Genomic DNA, 23,937 nt, shown 5'->3' with positions numbered 1-23,937 from the left:
TTAATGGGGAAGAACATGTTAAGTGTTTTCAGAAAATGTTCTTAATCAATTTGAACATTGCCCTACTAGAGAAGGGGCAAAACTTGACTTTGTCTTTGTCACTTGCCTTATTTTCTGTGGTGTTAGTGGGCAAGCACTTCGGAACCTGTGACCATAATTCTGTTTGTTTTCAAAGAGTTTTGGAAAAAGTCACATCAGTGTTAACTGTGGAGAAGGATACAGAAGATACAACATGTGGGAAAATAAATAGCAACATCTTGGAAAATGTCCATATTACAGAGGAGGAGGTTCTGAACACCTTAAAATGCATAGTGATGGATAAATCCCCAAGACCTGATCAGCTGTACCCTAGAACTCAGTAAGAGGTGAGGGAAGATATTGCTGGGCCCCTTGCTGAGATATTTGTATCGTCGACAGCTACAGATAATGTGCCGGAAGATTGGAGGTTGGCTGGCGTTGTGCCACTGTTCGAGAAAGGTGGTAAGGAAAAGACAGGGAACTATAGACTGGTGAGCCCCACATTTGTAGTGGGTATGTTGTCAGAGGAAATCCTGAGGGACAGGATTTACATTAATTTGGAAAATCAAGGACTCAGAGGGATAGTCGACATGGCTTTGTTTGGGAAATTGTATCTCTCACTGACTTGAGGTTTTTTTAGAAGTAATAAGGAGGATTGATGAGGACAGAGGGCTGGATGTAATCTGTATGGACTTCAGTAAGGCATTTGACAAGATTCCTCATGGTGGACTGGTGAGCAGAATTAGATCACTTGGATTACAGGGAGAACTAGCCATTCAGAGTGCAACGGGATCTTGATCAGGTGGGTTAATGGACCGAGGAGTGACAGACGAAGTTTTATTTTAGATAATGTGAGGTGCTACATTTTGGAAAGGCAAACTAAGTGCAAGACTTATGCACTTAATGGTCAGGTCCTGGGGAGTGTTGCTGAATAAACAGATCTTAGAGTTGAGGTTCATAATTCCTTGAAAGTGGAGTCACAGGTAGATAGGATAGTGAAGAAGGCATTTGGTATGCTTGCTCTTGGTTGGTCAGTGCATCGAGTATAGGAGTTGGCAGGCCGTGTTCCAGCTGTGCAGGGCATTGGTTCAGCCACTTTTGGAGTATGGTGTGCAGTTCTGGTCTCCCCGCTGTAGGAAGCTGTTGTGAAACTAGAAAGGATTCAGAAAAGATGTACAAGGATGTTGTCAGGGTTGGAAGGCTTGGTCTATAGGGAGAGTCTGAATCGGCTGGGATTCTCTTCCTTGGAGCATCAGAGGATGAGAGGTGACCTTATAGAGGTTTGTAAAATCATGAGGGGTGTGGATAGGCTAAACAGGCAAGGTCAATTCCCTGTGGTGGAAAGTCCAAAACTAATAGGTTTAAGGTGAAAGGGGAAAGATTAAAACAAAAAGGACGCAAGGGCTATCTTTTTCATGCTGAGAGTGTTGCAAGTAAGGAATGAGCTGCCAGAGGAAGTGGTAGAAGCTGGTACAATACAATATTTAAAAATCATGTGGATGTGTATATGAATAGAGGGGAATGGGCAAAATGCTGGCAAATGGGCCTAGATTTATGTAGGATATCTGGTCAGCCTGGCCGAGCTGGACCAAAGTGTCTGTTTCCGTGCTATATATCTCTGATTGTCTGACTCTGAGGGTGGGTCTGATCCACAAATTAAAGCTCTAAATTGGGGCAAGGCACGTACTTCCAAAAGTTGATTAGGGCATGCTGCTTACAGGTAATGGAACAGCTGGCAAGTGAGAGGCTTTCAAAAGTGAGATAGCAGGAGTCCACAGTCAGTATGTTCCTGTTAGTGTGAGGGACAAGGCTAATGGGCATTTGGGAGCACTTGATGACTGGAGATATTGAGGCTGTGGTCAAGATAAAGAAAGAGACAAATATCAGTATAGATAGCTGGGATCAAGTGTAGACCTTGAGTATAGAGCGTGAAGGAATACACTAAAGAGGGAAGTCAGGATTGCAAAAAGGGGATGTGAGATTACTTTGGTAGATAGGGCAAAGGAGATCTAAAGAAATTCAACAAGTACATTCAGGGCAAAAGTGTAAGGAGTGAGAAAATAGGGCCCTTTTAAAGATCAACAAGGCCAAGTGTGTAGAACCACAGGAGATGGACGAGACCCTAAGTATTTAACATGGAGAAAGACATGGACATTAGGGAAGTAAGTAATGATGTCTTCGAGGAGGTGCTGGACGTTTTAAGATGCATAAAAGTAGATGAATCCCTGGAACTTGATCGTGTATCCCAGAACATTATGGGAAGTTGTGGGAGAAATTGTGGGGAACTTAGCTGAGATAGTTGTATCATCGACAGCCATGGGTGAGATGCCAGAAGACTGGAGGGGGCTAATGTTCTGGAGTTACTTTTAAAAAGGCTACAAGGAAAAGCCAGGAAACTACATACTGATGAGCCTAATGTCTGTGGTGCTGAAGTTGTTGGAAAGGATCTGAGAGACAAGATCTGCATGCATTTGGAAAGGTAAGGACTGAATAGAAATAGTCAGCGTGGCTTTGTGCATGGGGACATTGTGTTTTAGAAACTTGATTGAGTTTTTGGAAGCAGTGACCAAGAAGGTAGATAATGGCAGAGTAGTAGACGTCTGCATCAAATTTAGCAAGGCCATCGACAATCTCTGCATGGTAAACTGGTTAGTAAGGTTAGATCACGTGGGATCTGGGAAGAGCTAGCCATTTGAAATAAAAATTGGCTGACAGGGGTCACGGTGGTGGTAGAGGCTTGTTTTTGCAGACTGAAGGCCTGTTATCCATGTTTGCCACAAGGATCAGTGCTGGCTCCACAGTTGTTTGTCATTTATGTAAACATTTAGAATGATAATAGAGGAAACATGCTTAGGTTTGCGAATGACACCAATATTGGTGCTGTCGTGGACAGTGAAAAATGTTACCTGAGAGTACAATGGAATCTTGATCAACTGGGTCAGCGGGCCAAGGAATAGCAGAATTTAATGCATCTTGATGTTGCATCTTGGTAAGACAAACAAAGGTAGGTCTTTTGACTGTTAATTGTAGGGCCCTGAGGAGTGCTTTCGAACAGAAAGACTTAGGGCTATAGGTACATAGTTCCTTGAAATTGGTGTCACAGGTAGTTAAGATAGTGAAGAAGGCTTTTGGCACACTTACCTTCAGAGCATTGGGAGTTGGGAGGTCATGTTACAGCTGTGCAAGACATTAGTAAGTGCGTAAATGACTGCGTGCCGAAGAAGTTAATCCGAACATTTCCCAACCAGAAATCATGGATGAACTGGGAGATCCACTCTGCTGAAGTCCAGGCCTGAGGCATTCAAGTCGGGCAACCCTGACCTGTACAGGAAGTCCAGATTCAACCTTTAGAGGGCCATCCGGAAGCGGAATGGAGGATATGGCCCTGTCTGCATCAATAATGCTAAGGTGGAGATGGTCGAGAGCATGAAGTTTCTGGGAGTTACGATCACCAACAGTCTGTCCGGATCTACCCATTTTGACATGATCAAGAAAGCACAGCAACACCTGTGCTGCCTCAACAGGCTAAGGAAATTCGATATGTCTATAAAGACACTTAAGATGCTTTCATGGTACATCTATAAAAATTTCTATCTGGATGCATCACAGCAATCTATACTTCCAGCTGCATCAGGAAAGCAATCAACATAATCAGACCCCTCCCACTCTGTTTATTCTATCTTCCACCCTCTTCCATTGGGCAGAAGATACAAATGTTTGTATACATGTACAACCAGATTCTACACTGCTACCGGGCTTCTGAATGGACTTCTTTAATGTTTTGGATTTCTTTGCACCTTCTTGGCAGCTGTAACGTTGTATGCTGTACTCTGGTCTGTTACCTTGATGCACTGTACGATCTGCCTGTAAAGCACTGAACACTTTTCACTGTACCTCAGTACATGTTGATAGTAATAAATCAAGACATTGGTATGGTCACCTTTGGAGTACTAATTACAATCCTGGTCACCCTGCTAAAGGAAGGATGTTATTAAACTGGGAAAGGTGCAGAAAGGATTTAAAGGATGTTATCAAGAAGGCTTGAGTTATAAGGAGAGGATGGATAGGCTGGGACTTCTTTCATGGAGCATAGGAAGCTGAGGGGTGACCATATCGAAGTTTATAAAATCATGAGGGGCATCGATAAGGTAAATAGCCAAGGTCTTTTCCCTGGGGTAGAGGAGTCCAGAACTAGAGGGCATAGGTTTAAGGTCAGAGAGGAAAAGGGACCTGAGGGGCAACTTTTTCCCCCCAGAGTGGAGCATATATGAAACAAGGTGCCAGAGGAAATCGTAAAAGCGGGTATAATTACAACATTTGAAAGACATTTGTACAGGTACATGGATCTGAAAAGTTAGAAGAAATATGGGCCAAATGCGGGCAAATGGAATTAGTTCAATTTAAGAAACATGGTTGGGCATGGACAAATCGTTCCCATGCTATGCAACTGTATGACTAAGCAATTTATATGTAATTCAATTTGGAAAGCTTATCAATCGCAAAATTAAAATTCAGCCCTTTTTTTTCACTGCAATATCTTTTCAGACACCTATCCCAAGTAAAATGTTGGTTTGATCTTCACTTTAAAATTTCTTAGTCAACCAACAGGATCACAAACATTCCTTTTGGTGACTTTCTGCACATTCATCAGATGTGATTCTCTCTGGCTTTCCCAAGGCATGCATGTAAGCAAACTCATTGACATTTTGTATTAAACCTGAGGAAAAGCCAAGAGGTTTTCCCGGTCCTGTCTATTTGCACTGCATTTTTTTAAAATAATTTTTTTTATAACATTATAAAATGTGATTTGATGCTACTGGCTGGGTCCTCATTGTCCAGAGGGCACTTAAGGCATTGTTTTGGATCTGGAGTCACATTTGGCCAGACCAGGTAAGGATGGCCGATTTCCTTCCCTAAAGGACATGAGTGAACCAGGTGTGTCTTTATGATAGTTGGTAATGGGTACATAAGCGTTTTGTTCCATATTTTTATTGAATTCAAATTTCACCATCTACCTTGGTGAAATTCAGACACACATCCCAGAAAGTTAACCTGGAGTTCTGAATTACTAGTCCAGTGACAGAACTAAGTTGTACCTCTGCTGGTAAGGTTCTTGCTTTCTGAACTCTCCCTTCGTGCGGCCCACGCCTCCCCTTATCCAGTTATTAAAAAATCAAGTCACAATAAGCATTAATTATCTTATTGAATTAACCTTAACCTTCGTGATTTCATGGAAAGCCTCCTTCTCTCAGTCACAAATTACTTCTGTTAAAAATAACAGAACAGACCTTCAACACTGAAAGCCAAAAACTCATTTACTTCTACATTAGAATCTAGGCTTTCCTAAAAAATATTACGAATCTTCCTCTCTAATAGTATGTTATGAATAGGAGACTGTTCATGAAGGTAAGAACCCATGTGATCCAAAGAAATTGGCGGAATTGGATCCGGAATTGTTTGTGTGGCTGGAAGCAGTGAGTGATGGTCAGGCAGTGTTTTTGTGATTGGAAATATGTGTCTCCATTTGAAGTGACTCAATATTGAGTTGTCCATTTGATTATTATGAACTTTGTAAGATTTCGGCTGTCAGTGTCCTAACTCACATCATGTCCTATTTACCTATCATTCTGTGATCACTAGCTTCAATCCCTCAGCATAATTTTGTCAGAAGTAACGAAATATCCCAACGCCCTTTAATGGAACATTACAAGACAAAACTTGGCACTGTGCCACTAAAGGGCACATTAGGCTAAATAACTGAAAGCTTGGAGGAGGAATCGGTGATCAGGAGCATAGATTTGAGGTAAGGGCCAAGATGTTTAGAGGGGATATGAGGAAAAGACATTTTTCCCCAAAAAGTATTGTGAATCTGGAATTCACAGGCCAGAAAGGTGGTGGAGACAGAAACCCTCACAATACTTAAATAATATTTACATATACACTTGTGCAAAGGCACATGAGATAATTAAGTAGTGGAAAATTGGGATTTGAATAGTTAGATGCTTGTTTTTGACTGACGAAAGGCCTTTTTCTGTGCTGTCAACCTGTGTAACTCTAACAACAATGTTCTCATAAACCATCAAAATTAAGCAGAAAAAGATATTGCATAAAATTTTAACTTAAACTTAGGAATGAGGTGATGTAGGTCTTTAGCAACTGCATGTTCTATATACATTTTACGTAGTTTGGTTTCATTTGAAGTAACGTAATGTAGGGTTGTCCATTTCATTATCATGAACTTTTAAGCCTCAATCTACAATGGAAGTTAACTGTCAAATCTGTAGCACATTTGGTTTGAAAGTACAAGTAATTTGCTGTTCTTTTTCTTCCCTGTAGCTGAGTTTGCCACATATTTGAACTTCTGCCGCTCTCTACGTTTTGATGACAAACCAGACTACTCCTACTTGAGGCAATTATTTCGCAATCTCTTTCACCGCCAAGGCTTTTCCTATGATTATGTCTTTGACTGGAACATGCTCAAGTTTGTACGTTTATTTTGTGCTTAACGCTGATGTCATAGAGTGTCGTGTGCGGATCTCGTAAACTTAATATTGGATTTTTTTTAAAAATCAGTGCTTGTTGGTAACCTGTTTACCAGATATTCTTTATTTAATCTCAGTCAGGATTGATTCTTGAAACTTTGATATGTTTAAGATTTTCATGTCAAACCTGATAACTAAAGTCACATTCGGACCTTCCAGTCAAGAAGGTTATGAACAGAGCCCCACTGCACTTTTTTTTAAAAAATGTTTAACTTCCACTGAAGTGTTGAGGAAGTTCTTCCTTTACCAGAAATAGCGTTCACCTGAATGACCAAAACAGAGAACCTTTTCAAAAGGCTTTAAACGATCCTTTGGCACTCATGAAAGAAGAATGAAAAGTTCTGGTATCCTAGTCATCACTGCAGATGCTCTTTTGCAAAATAAATGCTGCTTTAGCTAATGTAAGCCATAGAATCATGGGTATTATAATACAGAAGTTAGCCATTCGACCACATATTCCAAATCTCATCTCTTAACTGAGCTGTAGGGCTTTAAATCAACCTTTTCTGGCTGCCTTTCTAAATCTGAAGTTTGGAAGTGTTTTAATACAGGGTAATCAAAAGTTGATTTTCAGAAAGAGGAAAAAAACATGAAAGCAAGCTAACCAGAAATGTATGAACAGTTTGTAAGCTGTTTTCCCCCAAGTATGTGGAAAAGAGTGGCTTAAACAAATGTAAAGAAGTTGGTCCCTTAGAGACAGAGATAGGAGCAATGCTTCTTTGGCAAAACGGTGGTGATACTGAATAAATGTTAGAGTAAAAATGCAGCATAACTAAGTTGGTGATAAGTACAAAGAACTTCAGGAAATTAATATCAACAAGAGATAATGTAATGGAAAAGCTGACTGATCCCTGCAACTTAATGATGGTTACCATAGGATTCTCTAAAAGGTAGCTGCAGAGATGTTTGGAAGTGCTGGTAGTTTTTTCAGAAATTTTCTAGATTCTGCAGGTACCATGGTTCTAGTGGATTGGAGACAAGCAAATGTAGCACCACAATTTAATAAGATATGGAGATGGGGAGCTGTACGCCAATTAGTCTGGCATTGGTCATCTGGGAAAATTCTGGAATCCATTAATTAGGATGTGTTAACAATGTACTTACAAAACCAGAGTACAGTCTGTCAAAGACAGCATTGTTTTACAAAAAGAAAATAATCTTTCACAAGCTTATTAGTGCGTTTGAGTGTTTAACTATTAAGATAGATAAAAGGGAATGAGTAAATGGGATATACTTAGAAAAGGCATTCACTACGATTCTCTAGGAAAAATTAATGTAGGTGATAAGTGCTTATGGAGTTGGTAAATAATATACTAACATCTTAAAGGGTATGAATGTATTGAAGTTCCGAGGAACTTTTTCCAACTTCATTGAGATCCAACCTTTATACCATTACATGTAATTTGGAAGAGTTTTTTTATCTCAAAATGCACAGTTTAACGGTCAGTTGGAGCTTTTTTTGTCTTACTCATTGCTTGTCATTGCTGAATTAGTTTCTGAAATCTGGCCCTTTCTGATTTAATCCTGATGTGTGTGTAAATAATGTCATTAAACATCCTGAACTGTTGATGAGGAAAGCTGAGAAATCAACCCCATCGAGTGTCTGTAAGTCCTCTCTATCTTCTGTGTCTCGTTCAGAAACACGGAACAATGTCAAACAAATCATTCCTCAGATTGTTTATTTGTTCATGATTACAGCTATTTTTATTCTTGTGTGGGGTCTGGATATGGCTGGCATGGTGAGCATTTGTTGCTATTCCTTGAACTGATTGGTTTGCAAGGCCATTTCAGAGAGCAGTTTAGAGTCCTCCAGATTGCTGTGGGTCTGGAGACATGTAGCCCTGATCAGGTAAGGATAGCAGATTTCCTTCCTTAAAGAATATTAGTGAACCAGATGGCTTTAATGACAATCCCTGTTAGTTTCTTGGTCACAGTCACTGAGACGAACTTTTACTTCCAGATTTTCTTTAAATTTCACCAGTTACTGTTGTGTGACTTGAACCTGTGTTCCCCAAGGATTAGACAGACCCTCTGGAGTATGCGTACAGTGATGTTACCACCATGCCAGTCTATTTCAGTTAAAGGAAAATGATTGACATTTCACCGAACTATTTCTTAATTAAACACATGCTTCCTCTGATCGTTTTAGGGAGCCAGCAGAGCTGCCGATGATGATCGTGAACGGAGAGAACGAGAAGAACGAATGAGGCATGGCCGAAATCCAGCAGCGCGGGGATTACCTTCGACTGCTTCTGGAAGGCTTAGAGGAAATCAAGAAGTGGCACCACAGACACCCCTCACACCCACATCCCACACTGGTAAAATAATACTTTGAATTTATTTCAGCAATGTCAAAATATCTGAGTCATGATATATTTGGTAATCTGTGTCCTGCTGAATTTTTATTTGTTGTAAAGTAAGTTAAAACTGGTCAGTTTTTCATGTTTGCTTTCAGTGCAGTTATTCAAACTTGAATTGCTATCATCCCAAGAATTAAAGCAAGCAAGTTAGAATCATAAATTCAGCATGTGTGTGCTGAGGAACAGCGATAGATGCAAGACAATGGCAAAAATTGTCTAGAAGCCTCTTCGTGAGATGATAGATGAATAAAGTACTCCAGAAAAATCTAGCAGAAACCAATGTCTGTTACTGACCTTAAAGTACTTGTAGCAAACTGATGTTAGGCACTATTTCAAATAAAGTGCAAGTTTGTTCTTTACAAACAGTTTCTAGCTGTTTTACTTATTTATATCTTCTTCTGTTTTAATAGTTACAATAATCTGATTATCACTATTTTATATAACTAAAGTACTTAAATATTTCTCAGTGTTAACTGAGACATTCAGCTTCTATTTTGAAATCTAAAATAAACACCTGTGTTTTGTTGCTCTGAATTAATATGTTAATATTTTCTTCTAAGCATGAGTAAGATGAAAATGCATATTCAAAAATGATTTGCAGAAGAATATAATTTGTGTGCTAACATAGATGCCTTGAGAAGCAGCAAGGTAGTACTACCATGTAAGAATCCTGTGTCCTTAGCTAGTCTGGTCCTGTCTCCCCTTCACTGCTGACTTATGGAGTCCACTTCAGATGAGGCAAATTCCCAGTTATGCCAAGTCTAGCTCAGTGTTCCACAGACCATCAGACTGTAGATTTCTAGTTCTTGGTAATGTCAGACAACAGGATGCTAATGCTGTCAATGTTGAGTAAGTTACTACAATTGTCAATCTCCTAGACTCCATTGCATTTGTGTTAAAGCCAAAAACTATTAACCCCTGCTCACTTGAGTTTTCTCTGCCGCCACCACCACACTTCATCTCCCCGCACCCACCCCCCCACCCCGCACCATGTTGCCAAAGGCCCCTTGTACTAGGAAATACTATATGTTTGCATCTTATTAGTTGTATCTTGTGTATGTCAGGAATATTTTAATTGCAGGTTTACATAAGGAAGTTGTGCTATGATATGAATAAATTTATAAAGAAATGTTTATGAATTGAAACTAGATGCAAAATTTTACTGTCTCACTAAACTAATTCCTCGGACTTGAAAATAAGCAGTGGATCCACATGCCCAGCCTGAGCAAGTTGGATTCTGTGCTTGTAGCAGTGGTTTCACGGGACCTGGAAGTTTGTTTAGTGGTAGTTGGTGCTAGTCGCAGTCAAGTCCTTGTTAAATTTCGACGGATGTGGCAATCCCTGCTACATTTTCTGCAGAAGGGACAAAGAGCTGAAAAGGTGCATGGTTTGTTAACCTCCATTTTCTCTGAGCTTCTTCTTGACCATATCAGCTTTTCTTTTCTGCTCATCGTTTCTAATGACCATCTAAATAGCTTTCAGAATTTACAGCTGTCAATGATTGACACCAATGAGTAGGAGACGATATCTGCCATTTCGATATCCTGCTTACAGGTGTCTTTGTAGTGGAAATATGGATACTCAGGAGTTTGTGACCTAGTGACCAATTTGTCTCGCAGAAGGTCTCTGGGTATCCAGCTGTCATCCAACCACTGAATGTGGATGAGTGGGTGCACGTGTTTCTGGCTTATCGGTGAGTGTATGCTGTTAGAATTAGCACACAGTGGGACCCCAGATCTGCTGGCCTTCTGCCAAGAGACGCTAGAGCCAAAGAACGAAGTCACACAATTAAGAGGTAACTATGGTAAAGCCTTGAATATCTTCATTGGAGCAATGTGAAGGTTTAACTTATTTTTTGTGAAAAACATGGCACACGTGAGAAAGTTTCAGAATGGCTGTGAATGTGGTTTAATCCACAACTGGACAGCAGGCTAAGAATTAGTTTTTAAAGAATAGCTTACTGCTTACCTGTAAACGGCCCTGCTTATCATAAATGCTTCCATTGGGTAAACTCAGCTTCAAATGTCAATAGTCTTTTAACTCACCATTAAATAAAGACATATTCAGTTCATTCACTGGATTTTCTTTGCATTATTGTGAAATGGGATGGTTTTAACCAACTTGGACCTTTATTCTTCAGCTAACACATCTCCACGCCCTGTCTCTGGCATGGAACGGGAGCGAAAAGTGAGCATGAGGTTACATCGTGGCGCTCCTGTTAATGTTTCCTCAACAGATTTAACTGGACGTCAAGACGCATCACGAATGTCAACATCACAGGTAAGATCGGTACAAACAACTAAACAGAGTGTGCTATATTTGCTAAACTTGATACTGGATAGAGTTTTTGTAATGACGGTTTTTAAACAAATTTTTGATATTTCATGCAGAAAAACAAGCTAGAGACAAGGAGCTGGTGTCAATAAAAGCAACCATGAATCTGTTAGCTCTTGATTAAACGTGGAATGATCCACTGTCATTGAATCCCTGCAGTGTGGGGAGAGGCTATTCAGCCCAACAAATCTGCATTGACGCTACAGAGAGCATCCTTTCCTATCCCTCTGACACTGGCACTTACCGTAGCCAAACCACGCAGCCTGCATGTCCCTGGACACTGCAGAGCAATTTAGCATGGCCAATCCACCTAACCTGTACATCTTTGGACTGGGAGGAAACCGGAGCACCTGGCAGAAACCCACGTGGACATAGGGAGAATGTACACACACCACACAGACAGTCATCCAAGGCTGGAATCGAACCCAGCCCCTGGCATTAACGCAGCAGTGCTAATCACTGAGCTGCCTGTTCTTTTAGGGTAGGAAACCAATTACCTGGCCCAACTGATACTTGGTAGCAGTCCCACGACTACATCATTTGCACTAACTACCCTTGGAAATAGCTTGGTTGTATAAGAGGACCAAAACTGTGGGTTACAGACCCCAGTTGGTAGGCCACTTGAAATTTTGGTGTTGTGAGCTCTGAGGCAGCAGTGGCTAATGTGAATGCTAACACTTAAGTGACCCTTTAAAGACATGCTCTATCGAAGGTCTCCTGCCACCCTGATGTTATCAGCCTGGGATAACAGTGGAATAAATTTCAGAAGTACCGTTGTAAAAAGGCAAGTAACATGGGCAAAAACAGAAATTTCAGGCTCCAGTGCTGCCCCTGGCCAAACCCTTTTGCCCTGACCCAAGCACAATTGACCCTGATGTGTCGCACCAACATCCCTGTCCCAGGCCCTGGCAGCCAAGGATCAGTAATAAGCGTCAGCCTTACCAGAGATGCCTGAATCCTGAGCAGCTCATGTAGTTTCATTAGAAATAAAGGCTTTCTATTACCCTTATTAAGTTGGCATTCTTTTGCAAGCCAGCTGTGTAGTGGTTAAGTTAACACAGTTATGTCAATACCCAGCACCTCATGTTTCTATTTACTTGGAGGAAAGAGCGTCTTCCAATGCATTCCTTGGAGAAACTGGCATAAATTAGCCATAGGTCAACAGAAAGAGTTGTTGAAACTCTAACCTGATAATTTAGCTGCATGATTTGATCCCTGTTCTGCCTGTGTTTTTGTATCCATATTTGGTAACCAGTCATTGGCAATATTTCATAAGTAGTATTTTTAAGCATAATTCAGCATCCTCTGTGCTAGGTTAAAAACATGTTAAACCATCTCATTCTTTGGATGGTCATACTGGGAATTTTTTGTTCGGAATTGCAAAATCTCAATGGCTAGTTCCAGAAAGGGTCACATTTTTAGATATTCATGCTATTCTGTTTAAATTTTGACAATGAGTAAATCAATTCAAACCAAAAGTTTAAAGTTTTTGTTTAAGATAGGATTAATTGAAATTATTGGATTTTACAATATGATATAATAATCTGTTGTGTGTTCAAACTCCTTGCTCGTAATATGCATTTACTGTGTCATGATGTTTTGTTTTTAAAACCTTACTGTATGGCCAGAAAATACCTTCACAATGTACAGTGGGAATCGTATTTTCTTCATTCCGGTCTCCAGCTTGACAGTTATTGGTAGATCAACATTTATGTCATTGGTGTCCTGAAGTCAGTTTCGTTGTCTACTATCTTTGATTATTCTTCTGAAGATCATCATTACGGATAACTTAAGTGAAAATTATCTTTGATATATGAAACTTTAAAGAAGCAGCAATTAATTTAAGTTGCTTACTTTGTCTGATGTGGAGTTTTTGCCTTTAATGATCAAAAATATACATATCTTTTAATTTGTGAACCCTTAAGTTTTTCTCGGACTCCTACGTTTGAATAACTATTAGCTTTGCATCATAAACTGGCAATAAGTATTGATATTGTGCAATGACTAGAGCTATAAAGAATAGACTGGTCAATTACTAGTTGGAATTTTCATATCCCTCTTGTGCATCTGATCCATATGTGTCATTTACATCAGTAGCACTTAGGAGTTTTCAAAATGTCATATGTTTAAAGAAGTCCTTGCATTCATTACATCTTACTCAGTCATTCTGTGCATTCCCAAAGTACTTGATCTAGCAACAGCTTAGATTTAAATATTCACAGTCTTTTGCAGGCAAAGTAATAGGCATGTAGAGGCAAAGATGTCGTTTGGTGAACTGTTGACATAAATTTCAACACAAAGCTATAATCACTTACATCTTAATAAGGAAGTGGTAAGTTGATAGTTGTACTTGCAGCTTAGTGGTAGTAGGGAAGTTGGCTTATTTGTATAGAAAGTTTCTTAAATCATGCTTTCAGTTCCTTTCAGTACACCCTGTCCGACCCAGGAAGTGGTTAAACATATATGTCAAGAATGAGGAAAGGCTGTGTCAACATGTCAAATATGAATCTAGAGTCAAATCATTTATTCCTTCAAAGCCCACATTTAACAGTTCCAAGCATTGGTATGGTTTGACAACTTAGCTGACAGTAGTATTGAGTACCTCTTTTATGGAGCAAGAGAAGGAATGGAAACTTAAGCTGCAATTGGCTTCACTGTGAAGTACAAAAAAAGGGCTTTTGTGCCCAGTATTATTTTCAGCGATATTCTTCGGTACAAGAATATCAGTAGGTTTTATGTATTGTTGGACTGAATTGAATTAATATCCTTTGATGTGACACTGTGCTTTGATGTGCTTTTTTTTAAGTTACTGGAAAATTATTGCAAGAGACAGTTTAAATGATGTCAGAGATGGTAGAAACTGCAGATGCTGGAGAATCTGAGATAACAAGGTGTAGAGCTGGATGAACACAGCAGGCCAAGCAGCATCAGAGGAGCAGGAAAGCTGACGTTTCAGGCCTAGACCCTTCTCCTGCCTCGTGGTGCTGCTTGGCCTACTGTGTTATCTCAGTTTAAATGATGTGTTCTTCTAATGACTTTGGCAGAGTGTAGTGTGTTAATATTGCAAACCTACCCAAGAATGAGGAAACAACATAGATGGTAGGAGTTTTACGCCCAATTGCCCATCTCCTACAGCACCGCACAAAAATATCTCGGATAAGGCTTGTTCTTTCAAGTTTGAGCGGAGGTATATAGAAATTGTGTACCATCTGGTTTCCTTTTACAGATATTTCTCGACGAATTACGGTGGAGGTTGTGAGGATGCGTTCCTGGTAATTGTAACAGTGAGGTTAAAATCCACTGGCTCCAAAAGATAATTTAAAATAATCCACACATACTCTGTTATCATTAATAATGTGATGTATGTCACACCTTTCTGGTGATTTAAATTTTCAAATAATTGCTTATTTTGAATGCAGATAATACTACACATATTGGAGAAGACTTATTAGAAGAACAAACCTAGAAAAGACTTAAATGTGTACGTTATTGCAGAGATGCACCACAAGATTTGCATTTGGAAATAACATTTATTTGATACTGCGCCCTACTGTGTAGAGCACTATATTCTAGATTCTCTCCCCACCTAAGCGTGGATCACTGTTGTGATGGAGTGGCAACCTCCTTAAAATAGAAGAATATGAAATAAGAGCAGTAATAAACCCTTCAGCCTCTCAAGCCTGCTCTACCATTCAATAAAATCTTGGCTGATTGGATACTCCGTATTTCTGCCTATCCCCGAAAAGCTTTCACCCCTTTGATGATCATAAATTTATGATCACGTTGAAGATATTCATATCTTCAATGTCTACCATTTTTGAGGACGAGAGTTCCAAAGACTCTGCCTTTTGAAAATAAATTTCTCCTCAATTAATTAATGTACACTAGAACCCTGTAACACACCCAAGACCTTGCAGTGTCTGGATTATTTTGATGAAAATAGAAAACTGGTATTGCAGCAATTTTATAATCTGCTTTAGATGGGCTGATTTGGCTTGTGGTGTAACCGTAGCATGCTCTGTATGTGTGTAGGCTGGTGATCTGTGCTTCAGTAACAAACACGTTTGTTTGCAGCGTTCACATTATTGCAGTACTAAAACAGGTTTTGCAAATGTATTAAAGATGGCATGTGATTTTTTTAAAAAAAGACTGTGTATAATTGCAGGTGATATTAGCTCAGACTGTTGCCTAACTTGTCAGCTACGGCTGAAGTAAGATTCTTTTGTTTGCCAAAGCAATTTGATGTTGTTTGTTCTCTGCATTTTAAGAAGCCTTTTTTTGGGCTTATTTCAAAGACATTTCAGGTTGAATAGAATTACTACCTCAGTTTTATCAATCGGTTTTGACTGTGGCTCCTGCTCCCACCTGTTTGAATTTCACCATCATTCTTTTCAGCATGTCTTGCCCATGTATTAAACTCCTAACATGGTGGAAAACCATTTGTTATGATCTTCTGGCAGAAATTAAATGACTTCCTTTGCTAGGGAATCGTTGCTAGGGAAATGTTCTTATAAATACATCTGTAAATAAAATTGTGGTACCTGTATGACTCAACACTTTGCTACACAAAATTGAAGGCATAACCTTTAGCGTGTATATTTCCAATTACAATATATTTATTATTAATCAAATTGAGGTCTTGCTTTGAATCTACTTTATTATATCAGAAACGTCACTATTTGATTTTGTGCCCAAACAATTTGTACTGTCTGTATAGAGAGTCTTCACTATTGAGATCCCATGAAACTGAAGTTTTAATCAAATAAAATCGAAATCATTTGCAGATATTATTTGTCGTTATCTAATCTGCACTTTAGAACTTTTCTGTCTCTTTAAGCTTCCTTTCCATCATTTTCTTCTTATTAATAAAAAATTTAAAGCATTGCGATGATGCTGAATTATATTAACCACCTATTCTAGGTGTCTGAACGCTTCCAAATCCTGTTGCTTTTAGTTAGCACCTTTTATGTAGTAAAAGATTTGCGATGCTTGACTGGATGAAATAGAAAGAGTTAATACCAAGCCAAAGGACATCAATACAGGTGTGAAAGGTTTGGCCAGAAAGATTGGTTTTTAAGATTGTCTTGATGTCAAACAGAATTGGTAAGACTTGAGGGAAATTCCAGAGCTTGGAACCCACCCAAATGAAACCAGAGAAACAAAGTTCATGGACCAGGTGTCTGAGAAAGAAGTGACACCAGGGAGGGATCTGAACACATGGGTAGGAATTTCAGTTTTGAACGAGAGGTGGATGAAGGACTAATTTAGCAAGCACTGGGTAAACAAGACAGTGCCAGTTTGAATATGGTCAGCAGAGTTTTGGTGAGTTCAGCATTAGAGCAATGACATTGGGAGGATGGCCACACAAACAGCTTTTGGAGACAGATTAGTTCAGCTTGAAATAGGCAGTATTAGGAATATGAAGTTCAGTTTAACGTCAGATGGAATAGTGATATTACAAGCTATCTGAGCTTAAAACACGATCTTGAATTTGGCCAGAGTCAATAGCTAAAGTGCAGAATTTGTCAAGGGGTGTAGGAATAATTTTTATCTTCTCTGTGTAATTGGAAGAAATATTTTCTTATCTGGTGATGGATGTTGGACAAACTAGTTGACAAAATGCAGAGGGTTCAAAAGAAATGGCATAGTGGTAGAGCTAGCTGCTATCAATGTGCATGTGGAATCTGATATAGTTTGAATGATGTCGCCAAGGAAAATCCATGTAGATGATTAAAAAGAAGAAGGCAATTGTAACTTCAGTTCTTCATGGTATAACCATACTTTATCATGGTTTAAGTGTCAGAGTCATCTGATCCTAACCCTGCTAACCTCCTGCCTAGACTTAAGGTGCAGAGGCCATTTTTCATGGTCATTTCAGTCACTGGAGAATAAAGGGTACCAAATAGGTTCCTAGCACTGGAGGAAATTAATGTGGCCTTGGTGTACAGTTGGTCCAAGATGCTGTGATGCCAGCGAAGTTATTTGAAAGAAATTATGTAGAGTCATGTTTAAGAATGTGATGGAATTTGATGTGTAATTTTTATGTGCATAATATGAAATGTGTTCAGCTTTTGAATATTATATGGTATGTTTTAGCAAAGAAATGACCAGAGAAGGTGCTCCAGAGCTATCTTTCTTATTGAGTATATGAAAGCATTGAGTTGTGAAATTTTAATCCTAAACTCTCAATTAGAATGCTGCTGCTGCTGCTTCGGTTGGTTGATTGTAAGAGTACTGAGTTAGCAAATCATTTCAGCCTTCATAGATAACAGTTTGCAATTGTAGCTTGATTGGCTCATTGAAGTGCAGAGATGGAACCTATTATCCCAATAAATCTTAGTTGGTTTGCAATTTCAAATTTTCTGCTATGTCCAACTTGCTAATTTAGCTGTATAGGTCATTACTGGAATTTTACAACTCATTGTTAAGAATGGTTTTTGCATGGGTAGTGGCACAGATTACAAATAGATGTCTTTTCCCCCATCTCAGAGTAGCCTCCCTTTCGAGCATCATGGCATGTAGCTGGTCCAAATGCACTGAAGGCAGCATTGGGTGAGTGTACCACAGTCCCATCTCATTTAAGTAGAACAGACCAAGGATGGAATGCTTTGAAGCACATTTTGTAGGGGTCAGTCAGCATTATAAGGTGCCACAGAATTACCATTATTAATCTCACTCCATGTGCCAGATCCTTCTGATTTTTTTTTCATTTAAGGTAGATATTGATGTTTCAGCCTTTGTATAGTGCTTTGCAGATACGATTGTAAAGAACATTAGCATTTTGCCCACAGTCAGCTTGTCTACAACATTTTATCCTGTACAGTTTGTATCCTCTCAAATGTGTGTTTACCATGCTCGACAAAGAGCAAGGGTATTGATACTGAAGTTTTCAACTCATTTTACAGTGTGTGTTAAATATTGGTGCCAAATTTACAACTGTTTCAAGAATCTAACCGTTCAATGCCAAACAGAACTACCTCTGCATTCACCAGATATTGATGGAGTTGTGCAAATGGTCCATGTCACATTACTGACCCAAGATGTAATGCAGAACATGTCACATTTTCTAAGACAAAGTGCAAGAGAGGTCAATCAAACCTGACCTGTTTATAAGTATTCTCAACCACATTCAGTACTGGGAAATTTGATCTTCTGTTATTGAACCTAATAAGACTTCAGCTTATTCACCTGTACTAGAACGGATACAGCATAAGATGACACCAGTATGAATACAGGCTGAGAAATCATTATAAATGTTTGAATATTCAGATAAATATGCATATGTAAAACCTTGTGGGTTAGGGAATAGGGCAGGATTCTGTTTCATTTTTTACATTACAGGTCTGTGTTGAAGGGAAAATAAAGCTCGATGCATGGATATTGAAAGGTAGTTCAACGTTTCCATGCTGAAATTGGAGAAGATCAGATGTATCTTTGTTCTTGTATTGCCTGGTGCTTTTCCCAATCACTTGCTGGCAACTTGTTATCCTGCTTCTAATTTATGCATCCCACACAAGACTGCATCTGGCTGCTGTATTTCCTTGGAACCCTAATTTACATTTTTTAAGTTTGAGTAGTGTAGACCATGTCTGCAGTGATACTTGACATTTGTAGGTTTTGGCCTGGTTTCCATTTAATGTGTTTATGAAATCTTGACGCACGGTCTTCTGCTTTGATACTATTGCTGCTTCGTTCAACATTGTATTGTCTGCATGGGGGTGGTGGGTAGTATTGCAGTGTTGTGACTTCTTTCCTTCAAATAGGAAATTAAAGGAGAAATGTTATTTAAACTGAGATTCCTATACCACCATTTGAATTACGCTGGTTCAGTAAGTGAATAGATTCTTAATATATTCTTGAAACGCTATTCCAACAGATTATAGTCCATTGTCTAAAGAGAGTAAATAAATTGGAAGAAAAAAGGATGTTAGCAGCTGGTACGGTTTGGTGGCACCAGTCTCCAGCATGAGACAATGTGCAAAGAAACATTTGTGTTGGGAGTGTTCACTTTTATCCCAGTTAAGATTTTCTCTGAATTTGCCCAAGGAGGTGTACAACAGAAACTGCTCTTACCTTTCGACTGAGTGATAAGCTCAGTCAACACTGCTCCATATCACTTCAGATAATATTGTCACCACTATGATACTGACTGTGTATTAGGAGTGTCTGTGTGTTAGTTCAGATGTAAATTGCCAATTTGTCTGCTTATAAAGTCTGGAAAGTAGACTTAAGTACAAGTTCGTGGTTGGATCATAAATATCAAATACAGCAGTGCAGCAGGGGCTACCCTCCAGATTTGACTATTCCAGACTTGTTTTCAGTCAAATACTGAACGAAACCAAAAATATTATATTGGTGTTTGGTGCCACAGAATAAACAATATTTTGATTACCGTTTTACAGGGTAAAGGGAAATGAAGTAAGTTCAAACTTACTATTTTATCCTCAATTCTTCAAATTAGTATGTTGACACAAAATGGCAACATGTGGCTACAGAAATACCTTATAGCATTTTTGTTGAGATGTTTGAACTTTTAGCTAATCGTTATGTTATGGTTGTCACAAATTAGTGCCAGAGAAGCCAGTAAATGCTCGTCAAAAGACTAAAAATTATTTTTATCAGAGATAATTACTGCAGGTCAGTATTTAAATATTTGTTGTACTTAAAGACTGAAAGACATTTCAACAGAAATATGTTAGTGGATTTACTCAGCTTGTTAGATCAGGGCTTTCCAAAGTGAGGTCAGGAACCCCCAAGATCTTGACCTGAAAGTTTGGAGTTGGGAGCTCCAAGGTAACAGAGTGCTGAGGATCTCTGCCCCCTTTCGCCTGCCTCTCAGGCATCACCTTCTCTCATAGGTCATCCTGTTTCCTGGTTCTCACCAACATCTCTTGATGTTTAGATTTTAGAGATGGGGTCACAATGGGAGAGAAATTTGGGACGTACTGTATTGGCTATATACCGGTAGCACCTGCTAATCCTGAAATGTAATAAATAATTAGAGTTGAGAGTAAATTGTGTCTTCAATAATATCAATAAATTCAACCAATAGCTAATAAATCTTTTAAGAGTTTGTATTTGCATCTTTAGTTTTGATACTGTATTTAAATGTCTAGTGTTGCCCATGACAGTATTTTCTTAGGTGGCATTTTAGACTTTTTAAATTCTCAAAACATGAAATTGTTTGCAATTTTAAAATATAACATTTAGTACGCAGTTTCAAAGTCAAGTTAGAGTAGGAAATTCAGTTAAGTTTGTACTGCTCTTGATCCAGCATCTGAGTATACATTGGTCTTTCTGCTGTGACCAGCCTCATTCTTATACTCCTAATGCAAATGTATATTGTGTGTAGTGGAGTTACTGAGATCCATTTTTGTTGGAATATTCTCATCTTTGAGAAAGGTACTTTTTGGTAAAAGGTACGAGAGAATTTGGAATTTAGCATTTTCTCTTCAAAGTTGTTCCCCCCCAACTTTACCTGTTAGGAAATTAATTTCTGTGAAACCAAGGTGCAGATGCTTTGTTAATAATCCTGACCTTGAACGCACATTACTTGTGTTCTTTAGTGCTTCTCTATTTTAATGCTTCTTAGTTAGTTAAACTTCTCAGTGTGATGACCCTTTGCAGTGTAAAATCTAGCCAAGGAATCTGCCCTGTTTAATAGCAGTTGCCAATCAAAAAACTAACACAATAGTGAAATCCCCTGGTAAATGTAAGTTTATGGCACATGTAGTTCGCACATGTAGTTCATGCTAGAACTTCTGAAGTTTCGAGGGTTAATAGTGTGTACTGAGAGTACAATCGCTCTCGGAGATTGAAGTGATTTCTACAGTTCAGAATATCAAATATTGTCAAGTGAACAAAATACAAATTTCAGCTTCCACTGCCAGTGGCATAACTTGACCCCTGTTTTAATAACACCTTTCTTCGTACAATTTTGGTGAGACTGTTGCCATTGTTTTTGTTCCGGCACCTTTGTCGTTTCTGAATTTGTATGTTTTGAAAAATCATTCAAAAGTCACTGTTAACCATGTTCCTCTGACATGCAACTTATAGAAGATAATCTTCTGATTTGACTGTTGCTCACTAAGAATTGGGTTAAGGTGCTTCTGTTTAGTTTACTTTATAAACCATATAGCAGACAGCAACCAATCAGGACTGAATTCACATACATTTCAGGGTTGGAAAGTTTGAACATCTTACCCAGAGTTTTCTTAATTGATTTCCTAAAATGCATTTTTAAAAACTCAGTATCATCTAGTTTTATTTGCTTATGTCATCTAATTGACAGAAAGTGTTATGCCATAAGCTTTTTGCTCTCTATCCCACTTTTTCCGGCTTTCTTGTGTTTGCATTTGTATTCTGCATTACCCTAACAATGTATGTTAGTGATTGAACTTTAAAACTGAGCGGCTTATTGGTGCTGATACTCATAGAGCGCTAATTTTTTTGTTTGCTTTTTTTGGACAGATCCCAGCCCGGGTGACTTCCAGCGGCATCCATTCCACTGTTCCTCGATGAAAATAACTCACCATGGAGGGTGGACAATGCATGGCTGATGTCCCATTCTAACCTTGAAACTTGTGACCCCCCCCCCCTTACAAAGTAAACCAACAAAATGAAGCTCTCGATGCCTTTAATTTAAATGCAGAAGGAAAACTTCTTAAAATGTTTTCTTTAAGAACACCTTCACAAGGAAATCTTTGCCTGACTGCAGTGTAAAATACAAGTTAAAAGATTGTGCCCACTGCTTCAGTAGCAAGGGCTCTAAAGACGGTTTACAGAATTGACCGCATATAGAATAGATATCGCCATCCCTCTCCTTCCATGAGTGGCATTATGTAGCCTTTTATTACTCTACTGTACAACCGTAGACCTTACTTGGTTTAAATATTTTGTAACAGCCTGCTAAAGTTGAAAGCAGAATCTATGTAGATAAGTAGATTGTTGTCCTGCTTTTATGTATGTGATGCTCTTATCGGTTTGAGAATTGAAATGAAGATTGATTGGTTGACTTTGAAATCCCATAACAATAGGGTTCGCAATGGGTGTTTGTGAATTTAAAAGCAGCTGATTTTATTTAAAGCTTTCTCCAGTCTTTTGTATTAAATTTGAGTTTAAAAATGTTTTCTTCTTTGGTAGCACACTGTATCAATTAATGTTTTTGAATTATTGTTTAGGTTGTTTGTGCACTTTTAACTTCCACATTTTATTTTTTTATCATAATAAAAACTGAATGATCATTGGTGCCAGTAGCCATTTTCTATCTTGTGGAAGAGGCTGCCAACATATCAGGCAGAAGCAATGATGATTAAAATGGCAGTGCCAAAGTCCAACAGAAAATGTGACAGTAAAAATCAAAATGTGGAAGAATAAAGTTTAAAAAGTAATGGTAAAGCTGTGTTTTGGTGGCAGTTATTTTTAAACTACAGCGTCTAAATAGCGTTAGGACCAGGTTTACTCGTTGAGTTCCCTGGCCTATGGAGTTATAGCATCTCCATTATTCACTTGAGTAGAAAAGGCTTTTTAAACAAAAAGCTCCGAAGGACATGTACAGTAAAAATGTGAATTCTGCCATTAGTCAAGCGTGGCTAATGATTATATACATTCCAATGCGCATGCTTCAAGACGTTCTTTGTTATTTTAAAATGTTTACATGTGGTATTATTGAATCCAGATTGGAGGTGTTTATTGAAACCTCACTGGAATTCAGCCAAAACTCATAACTTGGTTGCCATGTACAGCTTCCAGGTAGCGCTCTTGAGGGAATAGAAGAACTTGGACGTGTATATGTTTTATTGAATGCTTAGTTCATCTCTTCTTATCAATCACCCACACTTGCATTTCTCATCAGCGTCTTGGGAGGTTACATGAAGGGGGCTGCTGGCTAAATGTCAGAAATACCTTACTATTGATGCATGCGCACTGACATGTTGAACAGGAACACAGCTACACCTGGCATTTACTGTATTAAGATTCTTTCCTTAATTTCAGTAGTTATGTGAGATTAATTTTGTAAATGTTTGTGGTTAAATTATTTTTTCTCCCCATAAGATTTGTTAGAGCAAACTTGAAGATAAATGTTTCCTTCTCACAGCCAATACATCAAAACTGGTGGTGCCTCCAAGATATCAGACTCTTCCAATTTTTTTTCCCCAAGTAAATGAACCACAGTGACCTTGGATGGCTGTTTTTCCCCTCTGTAGAATGTCTGTGTATATCTTGTGTAATGGTAACAGAATACTGGTAACCTATTTGTATTGCAGCTGTATTTGTGTACTTTAAAAATGTAAATAAATTCATATTGACTTGTACTGGGTTCTCTCTATTGCTGTAAATTTCAGAGTTGGGACATCTTTGTAACTAATGCGTTGGATATTTTAATTTTTTACTTATTTTCTTGCTACTGATCATTAAAATTGTGGAATGCATTACCACTAGTGCTCAGTCAATGCATAAGCCATTACTTGGAAAGTAAATTGCAGGACACGGTTAAATTAAGTGGAATTGAGGCCAAACTAAGGTTTCTTGAAATGAAAACGTAAAATTCTGGAGACAGAAGTAAAGTTAATATTGAGAGTCCAATATGAGCTCTGAATCAGAATCTTGAAATCAAATTGAAGTCTTAACGTTAGCACTGTTTCTCTCTTCACAGATGCTGTTGTTGTGCTGAGTTTTTCCAG

At 38.6% G+C, this 23,937-nt stretch overlaps 1 protein-coding gene across 3 annotated transcripts in view; it reads left to right on the top strand.

Moving 5' to 3' along the window:
* Positions 1–23,568, top strand: part of LOC125463598 (casein kinase I) — a 51,739-nt gene extending 28,171 nt beyond the window's left edge. For 2 of the 3 annotated variants that reach the window (XM_048555059.2, XM_048555061.2), the window contains exons 6-9: positions 6,355–6,503; positions 8,710–8,878; positions 11,061–11,200; positions 21,725–23,568. In XM_048555059.2, the coding sequence (XP_048411016.1) occupies positions 6,355–6,503; positions 8,710–8,878; positions 11,061–11,200; positions 21,725–21,775 (509 nt within the window). In that variant the 3' untranslated portion in view covers positions 21,776–23,568. Of the gene's footprint in view, positions 1–6,354; positions 6,504–8,709; positions 8,879–11,060; positions 11,201–14,480; positions 16,015–21,724 lie in introns of those variants that run through there. The other variant, XM_048555060.2, reaches the window with a different exon arrangement.
* Positions 23,569–23,937: the final 369 nt, after the last annotated feature.

The sequence above is a fragment of the Stegostoma tigrinum genome, chromosome 22 (genome assembly GCF_030684315.1).
Source record: "Stegostoma tigrinum isolate sSteTig4 chromosome 22, sSteTig4.hap1, whole genome shotgun sequence".
In the NCBI taxonomy this organism is placed as follows: Eukaryota; Metazoa; Chordata; class Chondrichthyes; order Orectolobiformes; family Stegostomatidae; genus Stegostoma; species Stegostoma tigrinum.
Note: the sequence above shows the minus strand (reverse complement) of the source record. Positions and strands in the feature narration are given on the sequence as shown.